The sequence below is a fragment of the Erpetoichthys calabaricus genome, chromosome 7 (genome assembly GCF_900747795.2).
Source record: "Erpetoichthys calabaricus chromosome 7, fErpCal1.3, whole genome shotgun sequence".
Classification (NCBI taxonomy): domain Eukaryota; kingdom Metazoa; phylum Chordata; class Cladistia; order Polypteriformes; family Polypteridae; genus Erpetoichthys; species Erpetoichthys calabaricus.
In genome coordinates, this window is record NC_041400.2 from 184,482,378 (window position 1) to 184,509,385 (window position 27,008).

Here is a 27,008-nt window from a genome sequence, read left to right on the forward strand (position 1 = left end):
CAAAGAGTTTGCCAAACTTTTGCATCTGTTCACGACCACACACTCGGTATACGAACAAGCCAGTTTCCCTTTTGGTTTGTACATGTTCAGTCTCTCCCTGTGCATTTCCTGTGCAGCGAGCAAGAGAGAGAGAGAGAGAGAGAGAGACAGGCAGGCAGGAAGGCGTGTGAGAGACACACACACACACGAGAGAGAGAGCCAGCACCGCACAAGGCCGAGAAGGCAGTTAAATATTGCACGGGCTTGTTTTTAAAGAGACTGATTCAAGCATTGTTTTAACCTCGTATTTAATGAAGACTTTTTTCTATTGTATTTTAACCTCCACTTCACTTCTGTTTACAGCGATCAGTTCGTAGCGTGCATTGTTGCAATGTTACTTTTCTTGGTTGTTTATTAAATTACGGATTTTTCAAATGTTAATTTTTTTCCCTGTGCTTAAAACTCATTAAAAAAAAGTGTTTTTAGCGAGTGGTTCATAGCGCTATAGCGCAAACTCTTGCAATGTTAGTTTTCTCAGTGTTATTCAATGTTTTTACATTTAGTTTACTATTTTTACTAAAAATCTTTAAAAAAATATATTTACATACAGTTTGTATGGTCTGGAACGGATTAATTGTATTTACATACAATCCTATGGGGGAAATTACTTCGGGTCACGACCAAATCGGGTTACGACCAAAGTTTTGGAACGAATTACGGTCGTGACCGAGGTTCCACTGTATATACAATGCTTATCACCCTCATGTATATGTAATCAGAAATCTTCAGACCCACTCTCTCTTCTGTTCTTTTTCCGGTTTTCTGTGGTGGCAATCTGCACCACCATCACCACCTAATCAAAGCACCGTGATGTCCCTACATTGATGGATTAAAGACCAGAAGTCCACGTGACTGTCATCATCAAGTCCTTTCATGAGAACCCTGAATACAATGGGGACTGATTGATGTCATTTATGTTAGGTAGAATGCCTAGAGGGGGCTGGGTGGTCTCGTGGCCTGGAACCCCTGCAGATTTTATTTTTTTCTCCAGCTGTCTGGAGTTTTTTTTGATTTTCTCTGTCCTCCCTGGTCATCGGACCTTACTTTTATTCTATATTAATTAGTGTTCTCTTATTTTAATTCTTACTTTGTCTTTTTTCTCTTTCTTCATCATGTAAAGCACTTTGAGCTACATTATTTGTATGAAAATGTGCTATAGAAATAAATGTTGTTGTTGTTGTGGTAGTACAGCCATGTCACACATCCAATAGTTAAAGACAGACGTTCTCGTCTCTAAATTAGGGGCATGCAAAGAACTTTTATTTTGTGGCCTAAGCATGGGTGTCAACAACAAGCATAAATATGGTAAATGGCAACATGTTGTTGCTGCTGTAAATGCCGTGAGGTCCCGCCATACCATGCCTGAAATACAAGAAAAAGAGGTCCGACCACTGGGGACAAAACAGATTGATAGTCAGCGGCAGAGAGTGCATGTAACGAGAGAAGGAAAAAAACACATCAATGCTCTCTGATTGTGATCTCTGGATTGCATCTGTAGTTAAAGATGCCTTTTATGCAGCATTATGCCAGAGCAGTCCTGACGACTTATCTTAGCACAGATGACTTGCATGTTAACAGAATATCACTGCTTACGGTTAACAAAAGCAGCTTCATTCTCACTTACTTCAATATAAGTTTAGTAAAGTGCTCCGGTTACGTTAGGAAAACCAGAAACTGGTGCAAATTGTCTTTTATGTCGCTAACAACATGTTATGTTTTATGTACACGCACCCACACCATACGAAAACTGGATGTAGCACTTTGTCAGTTAAAGGCTTTCAGCACAGCGGACATGACGGAGCAAAGCTTGGCTGAGATATTTCTGATCTGTCGGCCTGTTTACTGAGAAGTGACAACAAGGAGTCTAAACTGATGAAAACAAAAAAAAAGTTCTTCAGTTCAAATATATCATATTGATCCTCTTAAAATACAGTCTGTGAATGATATTCATCACTTTTGAGCTTTAATATGTTTGTCATGTCAACGCGCATAATAATAACAGCTCGGTGATTTCAATTGTTATGTGTGTGAGTTGTCATTTAGCTGCTTTGGCTTAATTTCCCTACTTGATCAAGGATGTCATCATTTCGCAGTTTCCCCAAAATGTTGCGTATGCGTGAGTCAGAGTTGTCGTAAATATACGCACATATCCCCGTCAAGTTAACAAATGAGGCCCCTGGTTATGATCTTGGCTTACCGTTTTCATTTTGAACTCTCTCCTGATTACATTTCCAATTAAAATCTCTTGCTACCATAAAATGTACTGACTCCAACTAAATGTAAATTGTAAAATATTGTGATAAAATTTCCAATTTCACATATAGTGATTTGATTAAACTATTTTTTCTTCTAGGCTTTATAACAATATAGCTTCTTTTTTAATTTTGCACATCTTATGTTTGATGTTACTCAGTGTTTGTCAGCCACAACAACGTCACTGTGGCCGTTAATCCCGAATTTTATCAGGTTAGAGAGCTAAAAAGTAGCCTGATGATGTATGCAGGAAGTCATGAAGCACCTTGTATCCTGTATGTTGTGTGTTTTCCATCAACATAGTAATTAAACGAGTCTGATTACAAATAGAGGGGTCTGAGTCCGTGGTACCAGAAATGTCGGAGTCGAAGTCAAAGGTTTTGTGTGTTGACTTCACAGCAATAAATAGATAAGCTAGTTTAAAAGTAACTGCACATTCATCCTTTATCTAACCCATATATGTCATGATCTGGTTTATAAACTTAAGCTTTTCCAACTGTTCCTTGGCCTATAAAAATGATTTGATTATCGTTTTCAGGGTTTTCACATTCTCCCGTGGCACCATATTGTTTTCCCTGTAGACACTGCTATGACACGAGACTGCATTTGTTGGTGACCGTTTCCAGAGGTGACGCTTCATGAGTCACTACCATTACATTTTAAAAAACCCTACCTAATTCATCCAAGGTTGAATTCCTGAAAGAAAAAACTTTGCGTCATTTCATATTGTTAGTTTTTGATTTTACTAGTTATGACTTTTTATTTTACCCTCTCATTACGGTTTACACGAAGCAGAAATTTTGCGTCATTTCATATTGTCATTTTTGATTTTTCTATTTAAAACATTTTGTATCACTCTCTGATTGTGGTTTACACAAAAATAAAACTTTGCGCCATTTCTTATTGTGAGTTTTTTTTATTTTTCTAGTTGCATTTTTTCTGCCCTCTGATTATGGTTTACACAAAGAAACTTTGCAACATTTCATATTGTTAGTTTTTGATTTTACTTGTTACAACATTTTGTTTCGTTCTCTGATTACGGTTTACACAAAGATAACACTTGGCGTCATTTCATATTGTTAGTTTTTGATTTTACTAGTTATGACTTTTTATTTCACTCACTGATTACGGTTTACATAATGAAAAAATTTTGCGTAATTTCATATTTTTAGTTTTTGATTTTACTAGTTACGACATTTTGTTTCGTCCTCTGATTACGTTTTACACAAAGAAACTTTCTGTCATTCCATGCTGTTAGTTTTTGATTTTCCTCATTACAACTTTTTGTTTTGCCCTCTGATTACAGTTTAAACAAAGATAACACTTGGCATCATTTCATATTGTTATTTTTGATTTTACTAGTTACAACTTTTTGTTTTGCCCTCTTAGTTTTTGATTTTTCTAGTTACGCTTATTTCTGATCTCTGATTATGGTTGACACAAAGATAAAACTTTGCGTCATTTCATATTGTTAGTTTTTGATTTTACTAGTTATGACTTTTTATTTCACTCACTGATTATAGTTTACATAATGAAAAAATTTTGCGTTATTTCATATTGTTAGTTTTTGATTTTACTAGTTACGACATTTTGTTTCGTCCTCTGATTAAGGTTTACACAAAGAAACTTTGTGTTATTTCATGCTGTTAGGTTTTGATTTTTCCTCATTACAACTTTTTGTTTTGCCCTCTGATTCCAGTTTAAACAAAGATAACACTTGCCATCATTTCATATTGTTAGTTTTTGATTTTACTAGTTATGACTTTTTATTTCACTCACTGATTACAGTCTACACAATGAAAACATTTTGTGTCAATTTTGCATCACTTCATATTGTTATTTTTGATTTTACTAGTTACAACTTTTTGTTTTGCCCTTAGTTTTTGATTTTTCTAGTTACGCTTATTTCTTATCTCTGATTATGGTTTTCACAAACATAAAACTTTGTGTCATTTCATATTGTTAGTTTTTGATTTTACTAGTTACGACTTTTTATTTTCTGCCTTCTGATTACTGGTTTACGTCTCGATTCTTTTATCCCCAGTTACATGTACCCTTTTTTCACTCGTGATTTACCGTTCTGTTTTCTGATCATGGGTCTGGGTACACATACTGAGCTTTGTTATTCAATTGTTGTCTTCCCAGCTATGACCCCTGAGTGCATACTGAATCCTCTTTGTCGTGCCCTGTTTCTGTTCTCTGTCACCTTGCGCAAGCAGTACAATGTACACATTTCAGAGGGGCTGAGGCCAATTGTGGTAGCCACACTCACAAAGAGCCAATCTGGGGTCGTCAGTTAATTTAACACACACATCCTTGAGATGCAGAAGACTTTGAGTACATGGAGGAAAAACCCACAGAGACATGTGGATTTGAACCCAGGACCTGCAAAGCAGTGATGCTACCTCACAGTCGGGTAGGTTCTCACAATGGATATGGAGAGCGGACCAAAAAGTAAAAATATAAAAATACATACAGTGTGCATTTTTCACTTACCTACTGTTTGTCAGGTAAACTTGTGGGGCAACCTGACTGTTGGTTCTATCCACTGTCTTCCTTTTCTGTTTGAAATCACTGATAAGAAGGGTTGCCTTTACCAAAATTTAGATTGTAATAGATTTGCAGTCATAATGGAGAGAAATGATGGAGGAGAGAAACAAACACACAGGGAAAAGTGGAGCAATGAGATGAATATTTTAAGCAGTAAAGTGGTCCCCTCAGCCCACGAGAAACGTGACTGCGAGAGCAGATTATACGACACCCTAATGCCTGTGGAAAAAGCCAGACATGCTGTGGACTCTCACCAGAAGAAAACCGGTGGAGTGCGATGCGGACAAAGAAGGCACACCCTGAGAAAGCAGCTGGATATGATCAAAGAAACCAGATGTGCGGGTCAAATCTGAACAGTGAAGTGGATATGAAAAGTAGAAAAACAAGCAGCATAGACTCACCAGAATCTGCAAATTCTGAGGAAAGAAGGAGGGAAAAAGAGAATAGAAAACACATTCTTGGTAAGTCAGAATGGCAGATTGTTTAAAAATCTGATTTGATGGGAGTGGTGAGTATTGTGCAAAACAGGGAGCAATGCAAGGATTTTGTATTTTGTTAAAACTCCTTCATTAATGACAGTCTCTCTGATAAACCACATGCAGTATTTCTGTTGGGTCAGTTAATGAACAGTATTCCTTCAACGTTTTTACATCTACTGTACTTGTAGTCTCCATTGTTCATTAATAATTAGCTCTGTCTAACATTGAATACAATGCACTTTATTCATAGAACACATCAGTGAGAAGTTTCCATGCAATTGGGGTGGATTCTTTAAAACTCACTTTATAAGCCTTCTGCAGATTTTATTCTAGCAAATTATAAATTTGGCATATTGTTTAAGATGTCTACTTTGTGCAGGGCATAAGTAATTTTTTTTCCAACAAAGTTCACAAACCTCAGAGTATTTCACTTTTTATTGACTACATCACAATTCCAGTAAATCACAAGTTTACATACACTGCCTTGAAACAGCTTGGGAAATTCCAGAAACTCAAGCCTTTAGGCAAAGAGACAATGAGCTTCTGATGGCCAGTTAGTCTAACTGGAGTCAACATGTGGATGGATGTTAAGGCCGACCATCAAACTTACTGCCTCTTTGCTTGACGTAATGAGAAAATCAAAAGAAATCAGCCAAGACATCAGCAACAAACTGTGGACCTCCACACATCTGGGTCATCCTTGGGATCAATTTCCAAATGCCTGAAGGTTCCATGTTTTTCTGTACAAACAACAATACACAAGTATAAACACCATGGGACCACCCAGCTATCATACCACTCAGGAAAGAGAGAAGAACAGACTTTGGAATGAAAAATGCAAATCAATCCCAGAACAGCAGCAAAAGAGCTTGTGAAGATGCTGAAGGACACAAGTAGACAAGTATGGATATCCACAGTACAACGAGTCCGATATCGATACAACCTGAAAGGCTGCTCAGCAAGGAAGAAGCCACTGCTCCAAAGATGGCATAGAAAAGCCACACTGCAGTTTACAATGGCACATGGGGACAAAGTGAAGAAATGTCCTCTGTCTGATGAGTCCAAGAACTGTTTGGCCATAATGACCATCATTACGTTTGGAGGAAAAAGGGTGACGCGTGCAAGCCAAAGACCAACATCTCAACTGTCAAGCATGGTGGGGGAAGAATCATGCTGTGGGGGCTGCAGGAGGGACTGGTGCACTTCACAAAATAGTTGAGATACACTGAAGGAACATCTCAAGAGCTCAGCAAGGAAGTTGAAGCTCAGTCGCAAATGGGTCTTTCAAATGGACAAGGACCCCAAGCAGACTTCCAAAGTGGTGGCAAAATGGCTTAAGGACAACAAGATCAAGGTATTAGAGTGGCCGTCTAGCCCTGACCTCAATCTGATTTAACTGAAGAAGCGTGTGCCAGAAAGGAGGCCTTTGAAGCTGTCCCAGTTACACCAGTTCTGTCTGGAGGAATTGGCCAAAATTCCAGCAACGTATTGTAAGAAGTTTGTGGAAGGCGACTCAAGACGTTTGGCTCAAGTTAAAGGCAATGCTACCCAATAGTAACAAAGTATATGTAGACTTGTGACCCACTGGAATGGTCATATAGTCATTAAAAGGGAAATAATCTGTGAACATTGATAGAAATAATGGCTTTTGCCCTGCAAAAAGTAGATGTCATAAACGATATGCCAAATTAATAGACTGTTAGCATAAAATCTGTGGAGAGCTTATAAAGTGAGTTTTAAATACTTCACCTTAAGTGTATGTAAACTTCTGAATGCAACTGTAACTCTTCTGTATACTGTCTTTAATGTCACCTTACAAGTCTAGTATACAAGGTCTGACACAAAAAAAAAAATGAGACTAAGCCACTACCGCTGCATCACAGAGAGTATTTTAGCCCATTGTATTTCAGTGTGGTATCTCAGCTGCACAGATCTGAAAGCCACTAACATCTGTATGGATTCCACTCAACCATGCCACAGTCTATTTGAACTTCTCCCATCCGGTAAACGCTTCAGAGCCTTTCCTGTATGGACCTCGAGACTCAAACAGTTTCATCCCAAGAGCTATAAATGCACTCACTCAATGTTGGTAGAACACTTTATATTATATGCATACAGTATATACCTTAGTTTTCATACTTGATATTTGTATTGTTTTATTGTGCTATGTTTGTAATTTTATGGGTAGGTTATGTTTTTTTTTTTACTTTCTCGTATACGAAGTTCAGGGAAAGTATTGCAATTGTCAAAAAATTCGACCTCGAGATTTTAATGAATCTCGATGTTTTAGACCTCCCTGAGTCCGAAAATACCATTTTTGGAATTATGACTATGTGTCTGTCTGTGTGTGTGTGTGTATGTAAACATGATAACCTGAGTACGCTTTCACATAGGTCAACCAAATTTTGAATACAAATATTAGGTCAGTGTTTCTCAACCTTTAAGTATTTGTGACCCGAGTTTTCATTAAAGTTTTAATCGCGCCCCCCCCTAACATTTTTTTGAAAGGAGCCCACTAATACCAATTCGTTCTTTTTAAATTAATGATATATCATAGATGCATATTTTATTATACCTACTTAACTTTTATCGACATTTATCTAACGGTATATTTATTTTTCTAGTGTCAGAATGTAGTTTAAGTTAATTTGTTTTGGTTTCAATAGATGTATTTTTCATATTTTTGATTCTTGTTTTCTTTTTTTCACATCTTCACGCCCCCCTTTTTGTTATTTCGCGCCCCCCTAGGGGGGGCCTGCCCCACAGATTGAGAGCCACTGTATTAGGTATAAAACATAGATTTCTATAATCTTTTGAGCTATTTCCGCTAACTGGAAGTGGTCTTTTTTATTCATGCAGCTGCAGTGTCCTATTTATTCACTTTACTTTAATAATAATTGTTCAATATATTATTAAATTGATGTGATTTGTTGTTGATGGTTCTTTAATGTACATAATATAAAAATATAATCATTGTCTTGCGGTTTACTCCTCAAATGTCCATCTCCATATCTGAGTATATGAGTAAGTCTACGGGAGACCACTCCTGATTTTTTTTTTTTGAGGAGGAGTTACATATTGAATCTCATTGTACTGTGTACAATGACAATAAAGGTATTCAGTTCAATTCATCAATTCAATTCAAAGAAGACAGATGCACTCCAAACAGGTCAGTGACAAAGTTGTGGGGAAGTATTGATTTAGGGATGGGATATACAAAAATATGCCAAACTTTGAATATCCCACAGATCACCATGAAATCCATTATAACAAAATAGAAAGGATATGGCTATAAACCTGACAAGAGAAGGCCATCCACCAAAACCCACAGACTGGGCAAGGAGGGCATTCATCAGAGATGCCACAAAGACACCAAGAATAGCCCTGAAGGAGCTGCAAGGATCCACAGTGGAGATGGGAGTATCTGACCATAGGACCACTTTAAGCCTTATAATCTACAGAGTGGGGCTTTATGAAAAAGTGGCCAGAAAAAATATCATTGCTTAAAGAATAAAAATTAAGAAGTTTGGAGTTTGCCCAGCAGCATGTGGCAGACTCTCCAAACACTTGGAAGAAGGTTCTCCGGTCAGATGAGACTAAAATTGAACTTTTTGGCCATCATGGGAAATTCCATGTGTGGTGCAAATCCAACACTTCCCATCACCCTGAGAACACCATTCTCTCAGTGAAACATGGTGGTGGCAACGTCATGCTGCGTGCACAGCAAAACTGAAAGGTTGTGATGTGGATGGCACTAAAAACAGGGCAGTTCTTGAGGAAAACCTGTTTGAGTCTGCCAGAGATTTGAGACTGAGATGAAGGTTCACCTTCCAGCAGGACAATGAATGACTCTAAACAGACTTGCTAAAGTGACACTGCAGGGATTTAAATGGAAACATTGAAATGCCTTGGAATGGCTGAGTCAAAGCCCAGACCTCAGTTCAATGGAGAATCTTTAGTATGACATGAAGATGGCTGGCTGGACACCAAATACAACCCCAAATCAGAAAAAGGTGGGACAGTGTGGAAAATGTGAATAAAAAAAGAAAAAAGCAAGTTATAAATTCTCCTCAAATTTTATTTCATTGCAGACAGTATGAACACAAAATAATTCATGTTTTGTTTTGTCAACATCATTTGATTTGTAAATAAATATCCATTCTTGCCATTCAGGCTTGTAACACATTCCAAAAAAAGTTGGGATGGGGGCAATTAAGGGGTAGTAATGAGGTATAATAACTAAATAATGATGTGATTTGAAACTGGTGATGTTAACAGGTGATTGCAATCATGATTCGGTACAAAAGCAGCATCGAGGAAAGGCCTACTCCTTTAGGAGCAAAGATGGGCAGAGTATCGCCAGTTTGCCACCAAGTGCGGGCAAAAATCTCAAAGACAGATAGGAAGAGATTTGGGCATTTCTCCCTCTACAGTGCATAACATAGTGAAAAGAATCAGGGAATCTGGAGAAATTATCATGCGCAAAGGCCAAGGGCGCAAGCCTAAACTGAATGGCCGTGATCTCCGAGCCCTCAGACGGCACTGCATTAAAAACCGTCATTCATCAATAAATGATATAACTGCGTGGGCTCAGGACTACTTTAGGAAGTCACTCTCAAGCACTACAGTACGTAGTTACATTAGGAAATGCCAGCTAAAACTGTACTGTGCCAAAAGGAAGCCCTACATAAATAGTGTCCAGAAGTGCCGTCGACTTCTCTGGGCTCGGAGGCATCTGGGATGGTCCATTGTGCAGTGGAAACATGTATTGTGGTCAGACGAATCGGTTTTTCACATCTTTTTTGGAAGAAATGGATGCCGTGTGCTGCGGACCAAAGAGGAAAAGGACCATCCAGACTGTTACCAGATACAAGTCCAAAAGCCAGGGTCTGTCATGGTATGGGGTTGTGTCAGTGCCGTCGGCAAAGGTAACTTGCACTTCTGCGATGGCACCATCAATGCTGAGAAGTATATCTCAGTTTTGGAGGAACAAATGCTGCCTTCAACACGACGTCTTTTCCAGGGACGCCCATGCTTATTTCAGCAAGACAATGCCAAACCACATACTGCGTGCATAACAAAGGCATGGCTGAGTAAGAAGAGGGTGCAGATGCTTGACTGGCCTGCCTGCAGCCCTGATTTGTCTCCTATAGAGAATGTTTGGCGCATTTTGAAACGAAAAATGCGTCAACGAAGACCCCGTACTGTTGCGCACCTAAAACGTTGTTTGCAGGAAGAATGGGACAAACTAACACCTGCGACACTTAGTCACTTGATTTCTTCAATGCCTAAACGTCTTTTAAGTGTTGTTAAAAGACAGGGGAACTGTACAAAGTGGTAAATGCTGTACTGTCCCAACTTTTTTTGAAATGTGTTGCAAGCCTGAATGGCAAGAATGGATATTTATTTACAAATCAAATGATGTTGACAAAAAAAAACATGAATTATTTTGTGTTCATACTGTCTGCAATGAAATAAAATTTGAGGAGAATTTATAACTTGCTTTTTACTTTTTTTATTCACATTTTCCACACTGTCCCAACTTTTTCTGATTTGGGGTTGTATAAGCCATCAAACTTGAAGGAGTTGGAGCAGTTTGGCCCTGAGGAATGGCTGACAATCCCAGTGGCAAGGTGTGCTAAGCTAATAGAGACATTCAACAAGAGATCTGCAAAGTATTGACTCTGGGGGGTGAATACCTCAAGATTTCCATATTTTTTTTTTGCTGCAATTATTATTTGAGTCACAATCTTAATACATAATTTGCCTGCCTCCTCACTCACTCACTCACGTTAATGATGAATGAGTGAGATGAGACTTCCTGGTTAATGCAACACTCTGTCGCTGAGCCAATCAGCAGCACACAGAAACTTAACTGCGTGCTCTGATTGGGTAGCTTCTCAGCCATCCGCCAATAGCATCTCTTGTATGAAATCAACTGGGCAAACCAACTGAGGAAGCAAGTAAACAGACCCATTGTCCGCAGAAACCCACGAAGCAGCGAAAAATCTGTGTTATGAATTTAGATATGCTTACATATAAAATCCGCGAAGTCGTGAATCCGCGAAAAGTGAACCGCGAAGTAGCGAGGGATTACTGTATTTATAGTAGCTATGTTACTCCTCAGTCTAATTAGGAAGTTTATTGCTACACTCGATTAAGGAAATGCACTGTTTGATGGTAATGAGTAGTTACGTATTACTTAATTTCTTAGTTGTGGGTGTTTTTCTTTAATATCACATGGAAGAGTTTTCTGTTTGTGTTGCTTCTCTCTGTTAATTAAATTGTGTTAATTATTTAACTAAAGTTGTTAATATGGGAAAAAAAAAACTTCAAGTCTTGACCTCTAATTGTTCTCATTTTGTGTATGAGTTTAGATTGAGTTATAGCTTTGTCCATTCACATTCCAGGTGCTATAGGTCATTACAACAGCAATTGCCGAGAAGAATTCATAATTAATTGCGGAATTACAGTATTTGAGGGTTCCTCTAGAGCGCCTCTTTCTCTTGCACGATTTGGCTCAAAAACTAATCAGCTCATCATCATCTCATAACAGGTAAGTTTCGAGTTTGATGTTTTTCCATCCAGTCCTTTTAGCTCTAGACCATTCTTAAGAAACTATGACACACACCCATCACCGAGGTATAGATGTTTTCGGTATCGGGGGACCCTAAAACGGTGAGATCCATCGAAAACTGGAGATCAAAATTTTTGAAGAATCAAAAGCTTTCAATCCTCACCCATAGATGATAGGTTATGGTGGTGGAGGGTGCATGGCAAAAATGGAATCACTTCATGACAATGTTGGACTGTATATATATATATATATATATATATATATATATATATATATATATATATATATATATATATATATATATATATACATTATCTGTTGTTGGTGTTGAATTATTGTCTCTAATCATTTGAGGACATATGAACCTGAACTGATTTCGGAGTTTTTGATTTCTTTGCAAGGGTTTTAGTCTACTTATTTCCCTAAAGATTTCTTTGATTTTGTATTTTTTTTCTTGTTAAATCTTTGAACTTTTTGTAAATTTAGAGTTTGCTGTTTGGGTTAGTAATATATAATTTACTCTTATTTATAGCAGCTATGTTACTCCTCAGTCTAATTAGGAAGTTTATTGCTACACTTGATTAAGGAAATGCACTGTTTGATGGTAATGAGTAGTTACGCATTACTTAATTTCTTTGTTGTGGGTGTTTTACTGTATTATCACTTGGAAGAGTTTTCTGCTTATGTTGTTTCTCTCTGTTAATTAAATTGTGCTAATTGTTTAAGTAAAGCTGTTTTAATGGGAAAAAAAGCTTCAATTCAAGTCTTGACCTCTAATTGTTCTGTTTTTGAGTATGAGTTTAGATTGAATTATAGCTTTGTCCATTCACATTCCAGGTGCTATAGGTCATTACAATAGCAATTGATGAGAAGAATTCATAATTAATTGCAGAATTACGATATTTGAGGGTTCCTCTAGAGCGCCTCTTTCTCTTGCACAATTTGGCTCAAAAACTAATCAGCTCATCATCATCTCATAACAGGTAAGTTTTGAGTTTGATGTTTTTCCATCCAGCTGTTTTAGTCAATATTAGTCACTGTATAACATTTTCTCAATAATTTTATTGTCTTCATCACCTTTATTGTTATATTATTGTATTGTTAAAAGGCAGGAGGAAGACTGGCGATTTTTGTGAATGTGTAGTGATAAAAAAGGTCACACAGTACAATTAAAATGAAATGTGTGATTCAGGCATTGAATTGCACACTGAATTTGTCCTTGTCACTGCCAGAGAAAGTAAGTTACGTCATTCTGGCTGACTCAGAAATCATTCACTCTGTACCAATGTCTTTTTGATGAATCATTCCTAATGCTTCAAAGAAGGTTTCAAGGCATGTTAGGCCTGTTCAGTCATGGACCCTGCTCTGTCCAAATATTAATGTCTTCAAATATAAGCCTGTGGCACAATCTGAGCAGGTCTGACCTCATCTTACTGCCACCTACAAGCCTGTATTGACAGTTTATTATTCAAGGCAGTAAGGTTTTACTGTATGTGTGTTTGGGGGGAGGGATGTTCTTTGCTTTTATCATATTTCTTTCTTTGTTTCTATGTTTATTTTTTGAAGTGCTGTAAAATTTTAATTTTTCCTTGGGGACAAATCTCTCTCTCTATAAAAGCCAACATCTGTCTGTCTGTCTGTCCGTCCGTCTGTCCAGTTTCTTGAGAAAATTTGCTTGAACATTCTGGTTGATTGTGTGACTTCTCTCATCGTACTAAGAATCATAGTTTGTTTGCAGGAGCGATATATTCATGGTAAATCATCTGCTTCCATATCTTCCTGTCCTCTTCATCTTGTTCTGTCATACCCACCACCTTCATGTCCCCTCTCACCACATCCATAAACCTTCTCTTAAGCCTTCCTCTTCTCCTCTTCCCTGGCAGCTCTATCCTTAGAACCCTTCTCTCAATATACCCAGCATCTCACCTCTGTACATGTCTAAACCAACGCAATCTTGCCTCTCTGTCTCCCAACCGTCCAACCTGAGCTGACCCTCTAATGCAGGGGTTCTCAAACGTGATCCTGTGGGTCCACCAGATTCATAATCAGTGGTAATGATCAATTACAACTGACCTCATTTAATTAGCTGTTTTTTTATTTCTCTCATTCTACATTCAGAAAATCACAGCAACATTTACATTTATAAGACATTCAGAAATATTTGTTTTTGATATAGATTTAAATGCTGAACTCTCTTTAGTTGATTTCATTATATTTTGCCCTTTCTCTTCGTTTCATTGTATCTTAATAATGACCATTAAAAACAAGACACCCAGCTAAACATCACTGAATAATCAAAGGCTGCAACTACTTTAGCATCCGGCGCCGCCGTGAGTGGCAGCCTTTTCAGCAGCTCTGTGTATGACTGTATATGTATGTGTACTTTTCTACTTTTATTTTTCTATTTTTATTTATTGATCACTCCTACCACTTTATTTTATGTGGATTCCTTCCCTGGACACACTTGTGAATTTCCCATTGGGATTAATAAAGTATCTATCTATCTATCTATCTATCTATCTATCTATCTATCTATCTATCTATCTATCTATCTATCTATCTATCTATCTATCTATCTATCTATCTATCTATCTATCTATCTATCTATCTATCTATTAATTAGTCAATAATGGATTAATTAAACAATTAGAACACCTGGAAAAGTAGAATTAAAATAAAGATGAAAATATTGTTAAAAAGAAAAAAATACAATATTCCCATATAACTATTGTAAGAGACGGCCAGCAGCTCAACCCAGCCGGGACGCCCCTGAGATGGAAGGATGGGGAAAGACAGCTTTTTGAGGACACTGCCTCCCCCAAGACGCTAGATGGAAGCTCCTCTGGACTGCAGATTCCCACAGGGCACTATGAGACATGGAGTTTGGCAACGCAGCCCTGCTGGGTAACGTGGGTGCCACCAGGGGACGCTGTGGGAAGATGGTGGGAGAATAAATTCTCACCTAGCCCAGAAATACTAATGGATCATGATGGCGGAAGCCCCGAAGTACTTCCAGGCTGATTAAAAACTTGAATTTCTGTCTGACACGGAAGTGCTGGAAAGTCACATGGACAGAAGAGCAGAAGCACTTCCGGGTCAAGGACTATTTAAAGAATTTTGGAACACCCAGCAGGAAGCCAGAGTCGGGGTGGACAAAGCTTGCTGGCAGGCGCGGAGGAGAAACAGAATTGTGTTTAGTGTTATTGTGCTGTGGGTGGCATGGTGGCGCAGTGGGTAGCACTGCTGCCTTGCAGTTAGGAGACCCGGGTTTGCTTCCCGGGTCCTCCCTGCGTGGAGTTTGCATGTTCTCCCCGTGTCTGTGTGGGTTTCCTCCCACAGTCGAAAGACATGCAGGTTAGATGGATTGGAGATTCCAAATTGGCCCTAGTGTGTGCTTGGTGTGTACGTGTGTGTGTGCGTGCCCTGCGTTGGGCTGGCGCCCTGCCTGGGGTTTGTTTCCTGCTTTGCGCCCTGTGTTGGCAGGGATTGGCTCCAGCAGACCCCTGTGACCCTGTAGTTAGGATATAGCGGGTTGGAGGATGGATGGATTATTGTGCTGCTTGATTGTTTATTGGTGGCTGTGGTGCTTAGGGGCACTATACAAAAAGAAAAAGAATTAAAATACTTCTTGGTGCTTTTACCTGGTGTCCTGAGTGTCTATCTGTTGGGTTTAAAGAGGCAACAGTGACCCCTAGCGTCCACACTGCTTAATGCATTTTAATACATTTTTTTTTTTTGCCAAACTTAGTTTTCTGATTTCTCTATTGTTCCCAAAACACAGAATCTGGGAAATAACAGTTCACTTAATTAGCCCAAGAGTCCAATTAAAAACTGAAGCTGGTTGGAACAAAAACCTGCAGCCACAGTGGGTCCCCAGAACTGAGTCTGAGAACCCCTGCTCTAATGTACTTGTTCCTAATCCTCATCACACCCAAATGTCTTATAAATGTAAAAATCATGCTGCTGCCTTTTCTGAATGTAGAATAAGAGAAGAGGAAAAAGAAATACCAGCTAATTAAACAAGCTCAGTATCATCAGTTGTTGTCACTGATTACGAATCTGGTTGAAATAAAAACCTTCAGCCACAGGGGGTCCCCAGGACTGAGTTTAAAAACCCCTACTTTAAGACACAACTACAATTACACATTTCCCATTTCCTACCATTTGTGTGTGTGTGTTTAAATTTATCAACAAGTTTTCCACTATTTTTAAATAATAATAATAATTTAGCATACCAGTTAAAAAGTTCCTATTAAATCAATACTGGAAGAAGAATTTCATCTTGTACAGCGGTTGATCCAGCATACCACCCACTAGCAAGACCAGCGTTATATACCTGGGGGGGGGGGGGGGGGGGGTGTGCTGTCCCATCCAATATTGGTTACAGCAGTTCAGTGATGTCATGTCAGCCTCGCAAAGCATCATAAGGAGCACTAGACTAAAAAAGTCAAGTCCAAGCCAGCCACGCAGCGAATTTTCACAGAAATTATTTGGCAAACAAGGTCATGGATGAACCCAGCAAACTCACTGCAAGAAAAAAAGGCTTTGTCAAATTCCTCAAATCAACACTTTTCTTCAGCTCCTGTGTGGGTTTTCCTCTAGGTGGTCTGCTTTTCAATCCTCCTCAGGACATATGTGTGTGTATGTGTGGCCCCATTGTGAGTGAGTGTATGAGTGTGCACAAGTGAGCCCTGTGATGGAGTGTTTGGGGTTGGCCTTCCACATTATGTTCCCTCCTAACAGGACCCCACGTGACCCTCACCTAGATTAAGCAGGTGTGATGAAATTAAACCACAAAATGAAATATAAAGGTTTGGGGATTAGCCCCTTGTAATAATTTTTTGGTCAAGATGATAGATTTTCATTTATCAGACATTCGACCACCGTTATTTCTTCTGTCAGCTTTTATATACAACAAGGCAATCAAAAATGGCTACAGGAAATGACGAAAACAGGATGTGACGTCATCAGTAATGGCCGGAAGTGACGTCATCAATGCTGGACCGGGAGTGCCGTCATCAGTTATGGCCGGAAGTGACGTCATCACTGCGGGACCGGAAGTGACATCGTCAGTAATGGCCGGAAGTGACATCATCAATGCAGAATCGGAAGAGGCATTGTAAACAGGAGCCGGAAGTGTTATGGATGGTGAAATAGATGATGGATCTTTATCTGTAATGTTAATTATCTCGGGTAGTTCATTATTTGTCTTCTTTATTTCTATAAGGTCAGAAAGAGAGGCATTATTACCATCATACAACCCTCCATCTGATAACCATTCACTCACCTCTAGGCCTGTTGACTGCCTCCTAAGCGCACGTGTGTGACACAGGTTTTAGTGTGTACTGAGACATTCATGTCTCTAGTGACTCTTCCTATGAAGTCAGTAGACGGATTGGGAGAGAATGGGGGGGGGGGGGGGGCCTGAGGTCACTGGAAAGGGATGTGCGGCACTCCTGATATCACTGCAAAAGGACGAAGCTCTAAGTCTTTAGAGTCCTGGTGCTTCCTGTCTTGCTATATGGTTGCGAGACATGGATGCTACCCAGTGACCTGAGACGAAGACTTTGGTACTGTGTCTCTTTGGAGAATCCTTGGGTACCGCTGGTTTGACTTTGTGTTGCTCACAGAGTCCCTATATGTATTGTGGCCACTAGGGGGCACACCAGCTCCCCAAAACCGACACAGACAGACATCAGGCACAAATACAGCACAAGACTCGTTTTTATTTTGGATGTTGGAAACATTTCCCAGCTTTCCTACCTGCACAGCACAGTACAAAACACAATACACAGTATTTTCTTTTCTTCTTTTCTTTCTCTCTCTCTCTCTCACTCTGTCTTTCCACCTCCACTCCTCTTGGCAAGTTTCATCCCTCCTCCTCCCAACTCTGGCTCCCTGAACGAAGGCAGGCAGCACCTTTTATGCCATGCATGGGAGTGCTCCACGTGGCTTGTTAGTGAGGTCTGGAAGAACTCCCAGGTGTGGAGGAAGCTTGAAAAAAGTAGGTCTCTGGAGCCCCCCGTAAACAGAGCTGTACCAAACTCCTACTCCCATGGAGCCCCGTGGGAATCCAAGGCACTGCTGCAACCCATGGGGGCTGACATCTAGTGCTCTGATGGAGGCAGTGTCCTGTGCATATCTGCTCCCTTCCACTAAGGAGGTGCCCCAGCAAGGTAAGAGCCCAAGGCCATCTCTCACAAAATGTATTTAGATGTTCATTTCTGTTCCGCTTCATATATTTTAATCTTTGTCTCATCCTTTAGATAGATAGATAGATAGATAGATAGATAGATAGATAGATAGATAGATAGATAGATAGATAGATAGATAGATAGATAGATAGATAGATAGATACTTTATTAATCCCAAGGGGAAATTCACATACTCCAGCAGCAGTATACTGATAAAAATCAATATTAAATTAAAGAGTGATAAAAATGCAGGTATAACAGACAGTAAGTAACTGTATAATGTTAACGTTTACTTCCCCGGGTGAAATTGAAGAGTCGCATAGTGTGAGGGAGAAACGATCTCCTTCATGCTGTTTTGGTGCTAGCTCAGTATTTTAAAATGGAGGAAATTCCTTTATTTTATTGTTAATTGTGGCATGCAACCAGGGCCCTTGCCTGGCCGGAATGACTTCACCCTGGAAGGATCGGGAGAGGAAGCGTGGCCAGAGCATTAACTCCTCCGGAGCGCTAAGTGGAAGTTCCCCTTTATTGCAGCAGTGCCTCGGACTCCCGCAGGGCTCCATGGTAGCTGGAGTTTGATGCAGCCCTGTTGGGATCCATGGGTACTGCCAGGGAGTTCTGCAGCTGCTGCTGAGCCCTTCTTGGCACCTCATCCTCCACACCCGGGTGCCTTATAAAAGGGGCCAGAAGACACTACTCTGGGAGCCAGAGTCGGGTGGGAGAGGAGGAAGCTTGTGAGGAAGGAGTGGAGGTGGAAGGTCTGTGAATTGGAAATGGAAGGAAGCAAGGACTGTGACTGTGCTTTTGGAACTGTGTTGTACTTGTGGGAAACGGGGGAAGGCGTTTCCCACAAAAGAAATGAAAAATAAAGTGTGTTGTATGTTGGAAATCATGTCTCTGCCTGTGCGTGTCGGATTAGGGTGGCTATACACACCCTTTGGCTTCACATAATAGTCAAGGCACTCACAGTGTTATTACTTTAATATACGGAAGCTGTTTAGATCATAGCTGACTTTTATCTGAGTAAAATAAGAAAACACTTCCATGTTTTAGGACAACTCTGACAAAATATACAATTCACAAAATGACATATGGAATTTGAGTGATGGTGTGCGGCCCGATAGTGCCAGATAAACTACGGCTCCCTGCCATCTTGAGCTGCAAGAAATGGATTTGAGAATATTATATTTTTGAGGAAGTCGGGAGTGGCAGAGAAGTATGTAAGAGTTGTACAGGATATGTACAAGGGAAGCGTGACAGTGGTGAGGTCTGTGGTAAGAGTGACGGGTGCATTCAAGGTGGATGTGGGATTACATAAGGGATCAGCTCTGAGCCCTTTCTTTTTTGCAATGGTAATGGACAGGTTGACAGAGGAGATTAGACAGGAGTCCCCGTGGACTATGATGTTTGCTGATGACATTGTGATCTGTAGTGATAGTAGGGAGCAGGTTGAGGAGACCCTGGAGAGGTGGAGATATGACCTAGAGAGGAGAGGAATGAAGGTCAGTAGGACCACCAAGACAGAATACATGTGTGTGAATGAGAGGGAGGTCAGTGGGATGGTGAGGATGCAAGTAGTAGAATTGGCGAAGGTGGATGAGTTTAAATACTTGGGATCAACAGTACAGAGTAATGGGGATTGTGGAAGAGAAGTGAAGTAGAGAATGCAGGCAGGGTGGAGTGGGTGGAGAAGAGTGTCAGGAGTGATTTGTGACAGACGGGTATCAGCAAGAGTGAAAGGGAAGGTCTACAGGATGATAGTGAGACCAGCTATGTTACATGGGTTGAAGAAGGTGGCACTGACCAGAAAGAAGGAGACAGAGCTGGAGGTGGCAGAGTTAAAGATGCTAAGATTTGCATTGGGTGTGAAGAGGATGGATAGGATTAGAAATGAGGACTTTAGAGGGTCAGCTCAGGTTGGACGGTTGGGAAACAAAGTCAGAGAGGCGAGATTGCGTTGGTTTGGACATGTGCAGAGGAGAGATGATGAGTATACTGGGAGAAGGATACTAAGGATACAGCTGCCAGGGAAGAGGAAAAGAAGAAGGCCTAAGAGAAGGTTTATGGATGTGGTGAGAGAGGACATGCAGGTGATGGGTGTGACAGAGCAAGGAGCAGAGGACAGAAAGATATGGAAGAAGTGATCTGCTGTGGTGACCCCTAATAGGAAGAGCCAAAAGAAGAAGGTTATGTTTTGTTACTATATGCTCTGGCCCTTAGAAGAGCTGGTGTCCCATGAAAGGTTAGCCCCTGCTTTGTTCCCAGTGCTGATAGAGGAGTTAAACGAATTTCACTGCTATTATCTCTGCAACGTGCCTTTCATCTTTGTGTTCCAAATGGCTTTCTGATTTCTTTGAAAGAAATTAACTTTTCTCAGTTGAAAGATCTGACATGGAACTCTCAGCAATCTCGCTGACAAGATGAAGCATCACTCTTTGCAGTGGGACACTTGTTTAAATTACTGTTGAAACACTTACAAAAATAGAAGTCTCTCCAGAGGCTTGGCAGCCTCCGATTATGAGTGGCACCCTCCCTTGCCATATGTCTCATTTACTGCATGTAAATGTTTATAGAGAGTGCATTTTAAGTGGTGAAGACATAATAACAATAGAAATCATGCCGTATGGCTAACGTATTGTGAAATTTAGAACAATGCATCCATTGAGTCATTCCATATGAAGCCCATTTCCATGACTTGATAATGGATGAAACTTAGAGTAATGATAATGCTGCTAATAATAGTAATAGTGATAATAAGGATAACAATAAGATGATTATTTCTACAGCACATTTTTATGCAGAAGATGCTCTACGAAAAGGTGAATAAAAAATTACATTTATGAGATAGATAGATAGATAGATAGATAGATAGATAGATAGATAGATAGATAGATAGATAGATAGATAGATCGATTATATAGTGCCTTTCGTATCTATCGATAGATAGATAGATAGATAGATAGATAGATACGAAAGGCACTATAAAATCGATAGATAGATAGATAGATAGATAGATAGATAGATAGATAGATAGATATGAAAGGCACTATAAAATCGATAGATAGATAGATAGATAGATAGATAGATAGATAGATAGATAGATAGATAGATATGAAAGGCACTATATAATCGATAGATAGAAGTTTATTTGCTGTGAAGATGGCCCTGCCTTCATGGCCACAATTTACTCATCTTCAAATACAGTGGTTCCCAAACTCGGTCCTGGGGACCCCCTGAGGCTGCAGGTTTTTGTTCCAATCAGATTCATAATCAGTGATAATAAATGATACTTAGCTGTGTAATATATGAATAATAACAGGATGCAATGATTTTAAGTCTCATAAACTCATATTTTATTAAAAATAGAACATAGAAAACATATCAAATGTTAACAGTGAGACATTTTACTATTTTGTGAAAATGTTTAGCTCATTTTGAATTTGATCTCAGCAACACATCTCAAAAAAGTTGGGACAAGGGAAACAAAAGACTGGAAAAGTAAATTGTAGTAAAAAAGAAACAGCAGGAGGAACATTTTGCAACTACTCTGGTTAATTGGCATCAGGTAAGTAACATGGTTGGGTATATCAAAAGCAAGGCAGAGTCTCCCAGAAGTAAAGATGGGCAGACACTCACCAATCTGTAAAAAACTGCATCTACAAATTGTGGAACAATTTCAGAATTATGTTCCTCAACGTGAAATTGTGAATTATCTCATCATCTACAGTACATAATATCATCAAAAGATTCCAAAAATCTGGAGAATTCCCTCTGTGTAAGGGATAAGGCTGAACATCAGTATTGGATTCCCGTGATCTTCTGGCCCTCAGGCAGCACTACATTTAAAACAGGCCTGACTCAGTCATGGAAATCACTGCCTGGGCTCAGGGACACTTCAACACAGCTCACCATGCCATCCACAAATGCAGGTTAAAGTTTTATCATGCAAAGAAGAAGCTTCATTGGCTTCTAGTTAAGTTACGCATTCAATTCAAAATTCTTCTGTTAACTTTCAAGGCTCGCCACAACCTGACCCCACCATACTGTATCTGTCTGACCTCCTCCATGTTGCCATTCCCTCCCGTACCCTTAGATCCTCTTCCTCCATCCACTTGACTGTCCCCTTCGCCCGTCTTACCACTATGGGGAGCACAGCATTCAATTGCTCTGCTCCCCAGCTCTGGAACTCACTACCATCTGAGCTTAGAAATATTGACTCATTTTCACTTTTCAAATCTAAACTTAAAACTCATTTGTTTAAGACTGCTTTTTCTCTTTGATTACAATTGCTGTGTCTAATCTTAATTTTAGTATTTTTAGTTTTCCTTATAATCTGTGTTTTATCTATTGTTCGGTGTCCTTGAGTGTTTAGAAAGGCGCTTACAAATAAATAAAATGTATTATTATTTATTATTATTATTAAATGTGAACATGATCCAGAAACGCCGTCATCTTCACTGGGCCAATGCTCACTTAAAATGGACTGAGGCAAAGTGGAAAAATTTTCTGTGGTCAGACAAATCAAAATTAGAAATTCTTTTTGGAAAACGTGGATGATGCATCATTAGGACTAAAGGGGAGAGGGACCATCAGCACTCAGTTCAAAAGCCTACATCTCGAATGATGTGAGGGTGCATTAGTGCCCATGGAATTGGCAGCTGGCACATCTGGAAAGGCACCATCAATGTTTAAAGGTACATACAGAGCAACATCTGCTCCCATCCACGCAACGTCTTTTTCAGGGAAGGCCTTGCATATTTCATCTAGACAATACTAAAGCGCATACCGCATATGGTGCTGAACTGATCTGCCAGCAGTCCTGACCTTTCACCAACTGAAAACATTTGGCACATCATGAAACGAAAAATACAACAAAGAAGACCCAGGACTGTTGAGCAGCTAGAATCCTGTATTAGACAAGAATGGAGCAACATTCCTCTCCCAAACGTCCAGCAAGTGGTCTCCGCAGTACCCAGACGTCTATGGATTGTTGGGGACGCTACCCAGTGGTAAACACGGCCCTGTCCCAACTTTTTTGGAGACGCGTTGCTGCCATCAAATTCTAAATGACGTTATCCTTTTCTTAAAATGCTACATTTTCTCAGTATAAACATTTGATATGTTTTCTGTGTTCTATTGTGAATACCATATGGGTTTATGAGATTTGCAAATCATTGCATTCTGTTTTGATTTACATTGTACCCAGCGTCCCAACTATTTTTGGAATTGGGGTTGTACCTTTTTATGTGTCTTGTTTGGTCAATTTATCAATTTGACATTCATTTATGAAATGTAAAATGTGGTCACTTTTAATTGGGTCAGCAATCTACCAACTAAAACATTTTCCCAGGCCGGTGTGAAGATGAAGACCAGCTCTGTTTCTTCTTGAAAGCGACATTGAAGCTGATAAAAAATAAACGGAAGCAAAGTTAAAACAGGCCTGGAGAAGCCGTCCTGTGGTGCTTTTGACTCAGCCTGGAAGGTGAGGCTCCCTAATGATGTGCTGCTTAGATTGAGAGTATGGAGAGCACAGCAGAGACCACAGTCCCACTGTGACTTGGGCAGAAGTGTCAGAAATCCACAGGGAGGAGAAGATAAAAAAAAGAAGGAGTGCAGCCAGCAGATGGTGGAAAAGCAGAAAGGTCGACACAGAGAAGAAAGTCTCCTCTGTCAGCGCCGGAAAATGGAAAAAGCAGGCAGGGAGCAAAGATCTTGAGAAGCAGCCAAATTGGAAAGAGAAAGGGAGGAAAATCAGACATGAAGGCTTTATTCTGAAGGGCATCACCTTAAATAAAAGAAAGATGTGCAGATTACGTTAATTTGCCGGGTATGAGTGAATGTGCATGTGTATATGAGTGGGGCCTGTGATGGATTGGCATCCCATCCACGGATGGTTCCCACCTTGCAATAATGCCGCTGACTTGAACTTTCTAATGTTTGTGCAAAATTTACCCTGAATAAGTGTCCTGCTGTGTCCCCGTGTTCTTGTTGAATTGATTTTAAAGTAACAACCTGGATCCACTGTACTAATTCCTTTCATAATTTTAAAAGTCTTCAATTGTGTCCCCTCTTAATCTTCGTTTGCTTAAACTGAAAGGATGTGCATTTGACTGCATGGTAGATTTTAGATCTGCCGATTAAGTCAGCTGCCATTTCATTCTCACAGAGGGCTCCACCAGTATCCAGGTTTGACTGTCAGCTCCGCCTGCTGGTGAACAAGTGCAAATTCATCTACAGATGGCTTGTTACAGAATGAGCAGGTGGATGGAGGAACGTCCAATGTAACATGACAGCTGGAACCCCTCAGGGTCATTGTATTTTACGCCTTATGATGGAGATGGTACTTTAATGCCACTGCCTACTCCATGGCAAATGTGACTGTGCTTCACTTGTAAGAAAGGCTTTATCCTATAGCTCAGGGTTTTCCCACAAAAGGTTATATCCATCCATTTTCCAACCCGCTGAATCCGAACACAGGGTCACGGGGGTCTGCTGGAGCCAATCCCAGCCAACACAGGGCACAAGGCAGGAACCAATCCTGGGCAGGGTGCCAACCCACCGCAGACAAAAGGTTATATCCATTATCAATCTCTTCCATTTTCACTCTCTTACACTTAGCAGATTTTTATACTATATTTATATCACCGATTTTCCATTCATTTGCTGTGACCTTCCCCAAGAATGGTAATGAGATAATGAGACGAGTGAAGATGTTCCATTTCGCACAGTCTGTGACACTTGTTTATAACATGTTTGTATCTACGGTATCCAATCCGTGTCTGCTATGCCACAATTATTTGAGATTTATAATGTGTTAATATTGTCGAAATCCAGTCCATTTTAGCCTGCTTAGTGGGCTTTTACTGAATACCCTTTTCATATCAGGAATATCCCCATGCATCATCAATCTGATGCATTTAGATGCCATTGATATTGCGTCTATATTAATTATATCTCATCCATTTTCAATCTCTTACGATTAGTGGATTTTTATATTACATTTATAGCACTGATTTTCTATTCTTCTGCTGCAACCGTCACCAAGAAGAGCAGTCTGAGACGATGAGACGTGTTGAGATGAGATGAGATATTCCATTCATCTTCAGTTTTTGACATTTAAAGAATTTTAATACCATGTTTATATCTGAGATAACTAATCCATGTCCAGTCTGCAACAATTATCAGAAATTTATAACGTGTTTATATTGACGAAAACTGTCTCAACTGTAGCCTGATAAATGGACGTTTACTAAATGTCCTTTTCATATCAACAATATCCCATTCATCATCAATTTGATGCATTTAAATGACATTGATGATGCGTCTATATTAATTATATCCCACCCATCTTCAATCTCTGGCATTTAGCAGATTTTTATATTAGATTTATATCACCGATAGTCCATTCAACTGCTGCAACCGTCACCAAGAACAGCAATCTGAGATGATGAGACGAGATTAGATGAGTTGAGATATTCCATTTCGCACAGTCTGTGACACTTACAGGATTTTAATACCATGTTTATATCTGAGGTATCCAATCCATGTCCAGTCTGCAACAATTATCAGATATTTATAACATGTTTATATCTATGGTATCCAATCCGTGTCTGGTATGCCACAATTATTAGAGATTTATAACGTGATTATATTAACAAAATCCGGTCCATCTTAGCCTGCTTAGTGGACTTTTACTGAATACCCTTTCATATTAGCAATATCCCATCCATCATCACTCTGCATGCATTTAGATGCCATTGATATTGCGTCTATATTAATTATATCTCATCCATTTTCAATTTGTTGCTCTTAGTGGATTTTTATACTATATTTACAGTGGTGTGAAAAACTATTTGCCCCCTTCCTGATCTCTTATTCTTTTGCATGTTTGTCACACAAAATGTTTCTGATCATCAAACACATTTAACCATTAGTCAAATATAACACAAGTAAACACAAAATGCAGTTTGTAAATGGTGGTTTTTATTATTTAGGGAGAAAAAAAAATCCAAACCTACATGGCCCTGTGTGAAAAAGTAATTGCCCCCTGAACCTAATAACTGGTTGGGCCACCCTTAGCAGCAATAACTGCAATCAAGCGTTTGCGATAACTTGCAATGAGTCTTTTACAGCGCTCTGGAGGAATTTTGGCCCACTCATCTTTGCAAAATTGTTGTAATTCAGCTTTATTTGAGGGTTTTCTAGCATGAACTGCCTTTTTAATGTCATGCCATAACATCTCAATTGGATTCAGGTCAGGACTTTGACTAGGCCACTCCAAAGTCTTCATTTTGTTTTTCTTCAGCCATTCAGAGGTGGATTTGCTGGTGTGTTTTGGGTCATTGTCCTGTTGCAGCACCCAAGATCGCTTCAGCTTGAGTTGACGAACAGATGGCCGGACATTCTCCTTCAGGATTTTTTGGTAGACAGTAGAATTCATGGTTCCATCTATCACAGCAAGCCTTCCAGGTCCTGAAGCAGCAAAACAACCCCAGACCATCACACTACCACCACCATATTTTACTGTTGGTATGATGTTCTTTTTCTGAAATGCTGTGTTCCTTTTACGCCAGATGTAACGGGACATTTGCCTTCCAAAAAGTTCAACTTTTGACTCATCAGTCCACAAGGTATTTTCCCAAAAGTCTTGGCAATCATTGAGATGTTTCTTAGCAAAATTGAGACGAGCCCTAATGTTCTTTTTGCTTAACAGTGGTTTGCGTCTTGGACATCTGCCATGCAGGCCGTTTTTGCCCAGTCTCTTTCTTATGGTGGAGTCGTGAACACTGACCTTAATTGAGGCAAGTGAGGCCTGCAGTTCTTTAGACGTTGTCCTGGGGTCTTTTGTGACCTCTCGGATGAGTCGTCTCTGCGCTCTTGGGGTAATTTTGGTCGGCCGGCCGCTCCTGGGAAGGT

The 27,008-nt window shown here is 39.8% G+C and overlaps 1 protein-coding gene across 5 annotated transcripts in view; it reads right to left on the reverse strand.

Annotated features, from left to right (window-relative positions):
• The window catches only part of LOC114654191 (sodium/potassium/calcium exchanger 2-like), a 335,970-nt gene that overhangs the window by 116,131 nt on the left and 192,831 nt on the right, over positions 1-27,008 (reverse strand). For 3 of the 5 annotated variants that reach the window (XM_051929908.1, XM_051929909.1, XM_051929907.1), the window contains one exon: positions 5,244-5,258. The exons of the other annotated variants lie outside the window; for them this stretch is intronic. In XM_051929908.1, the coding sequence (XP_051785868.1) occupies positions 5,244-5,258 (15 nt within the window). The remainder of the gene's footprint in view (positions 1-5,243; positions 5,259-27,008) is intronic. 5 annotated transcript variants of the gene reach the window in all.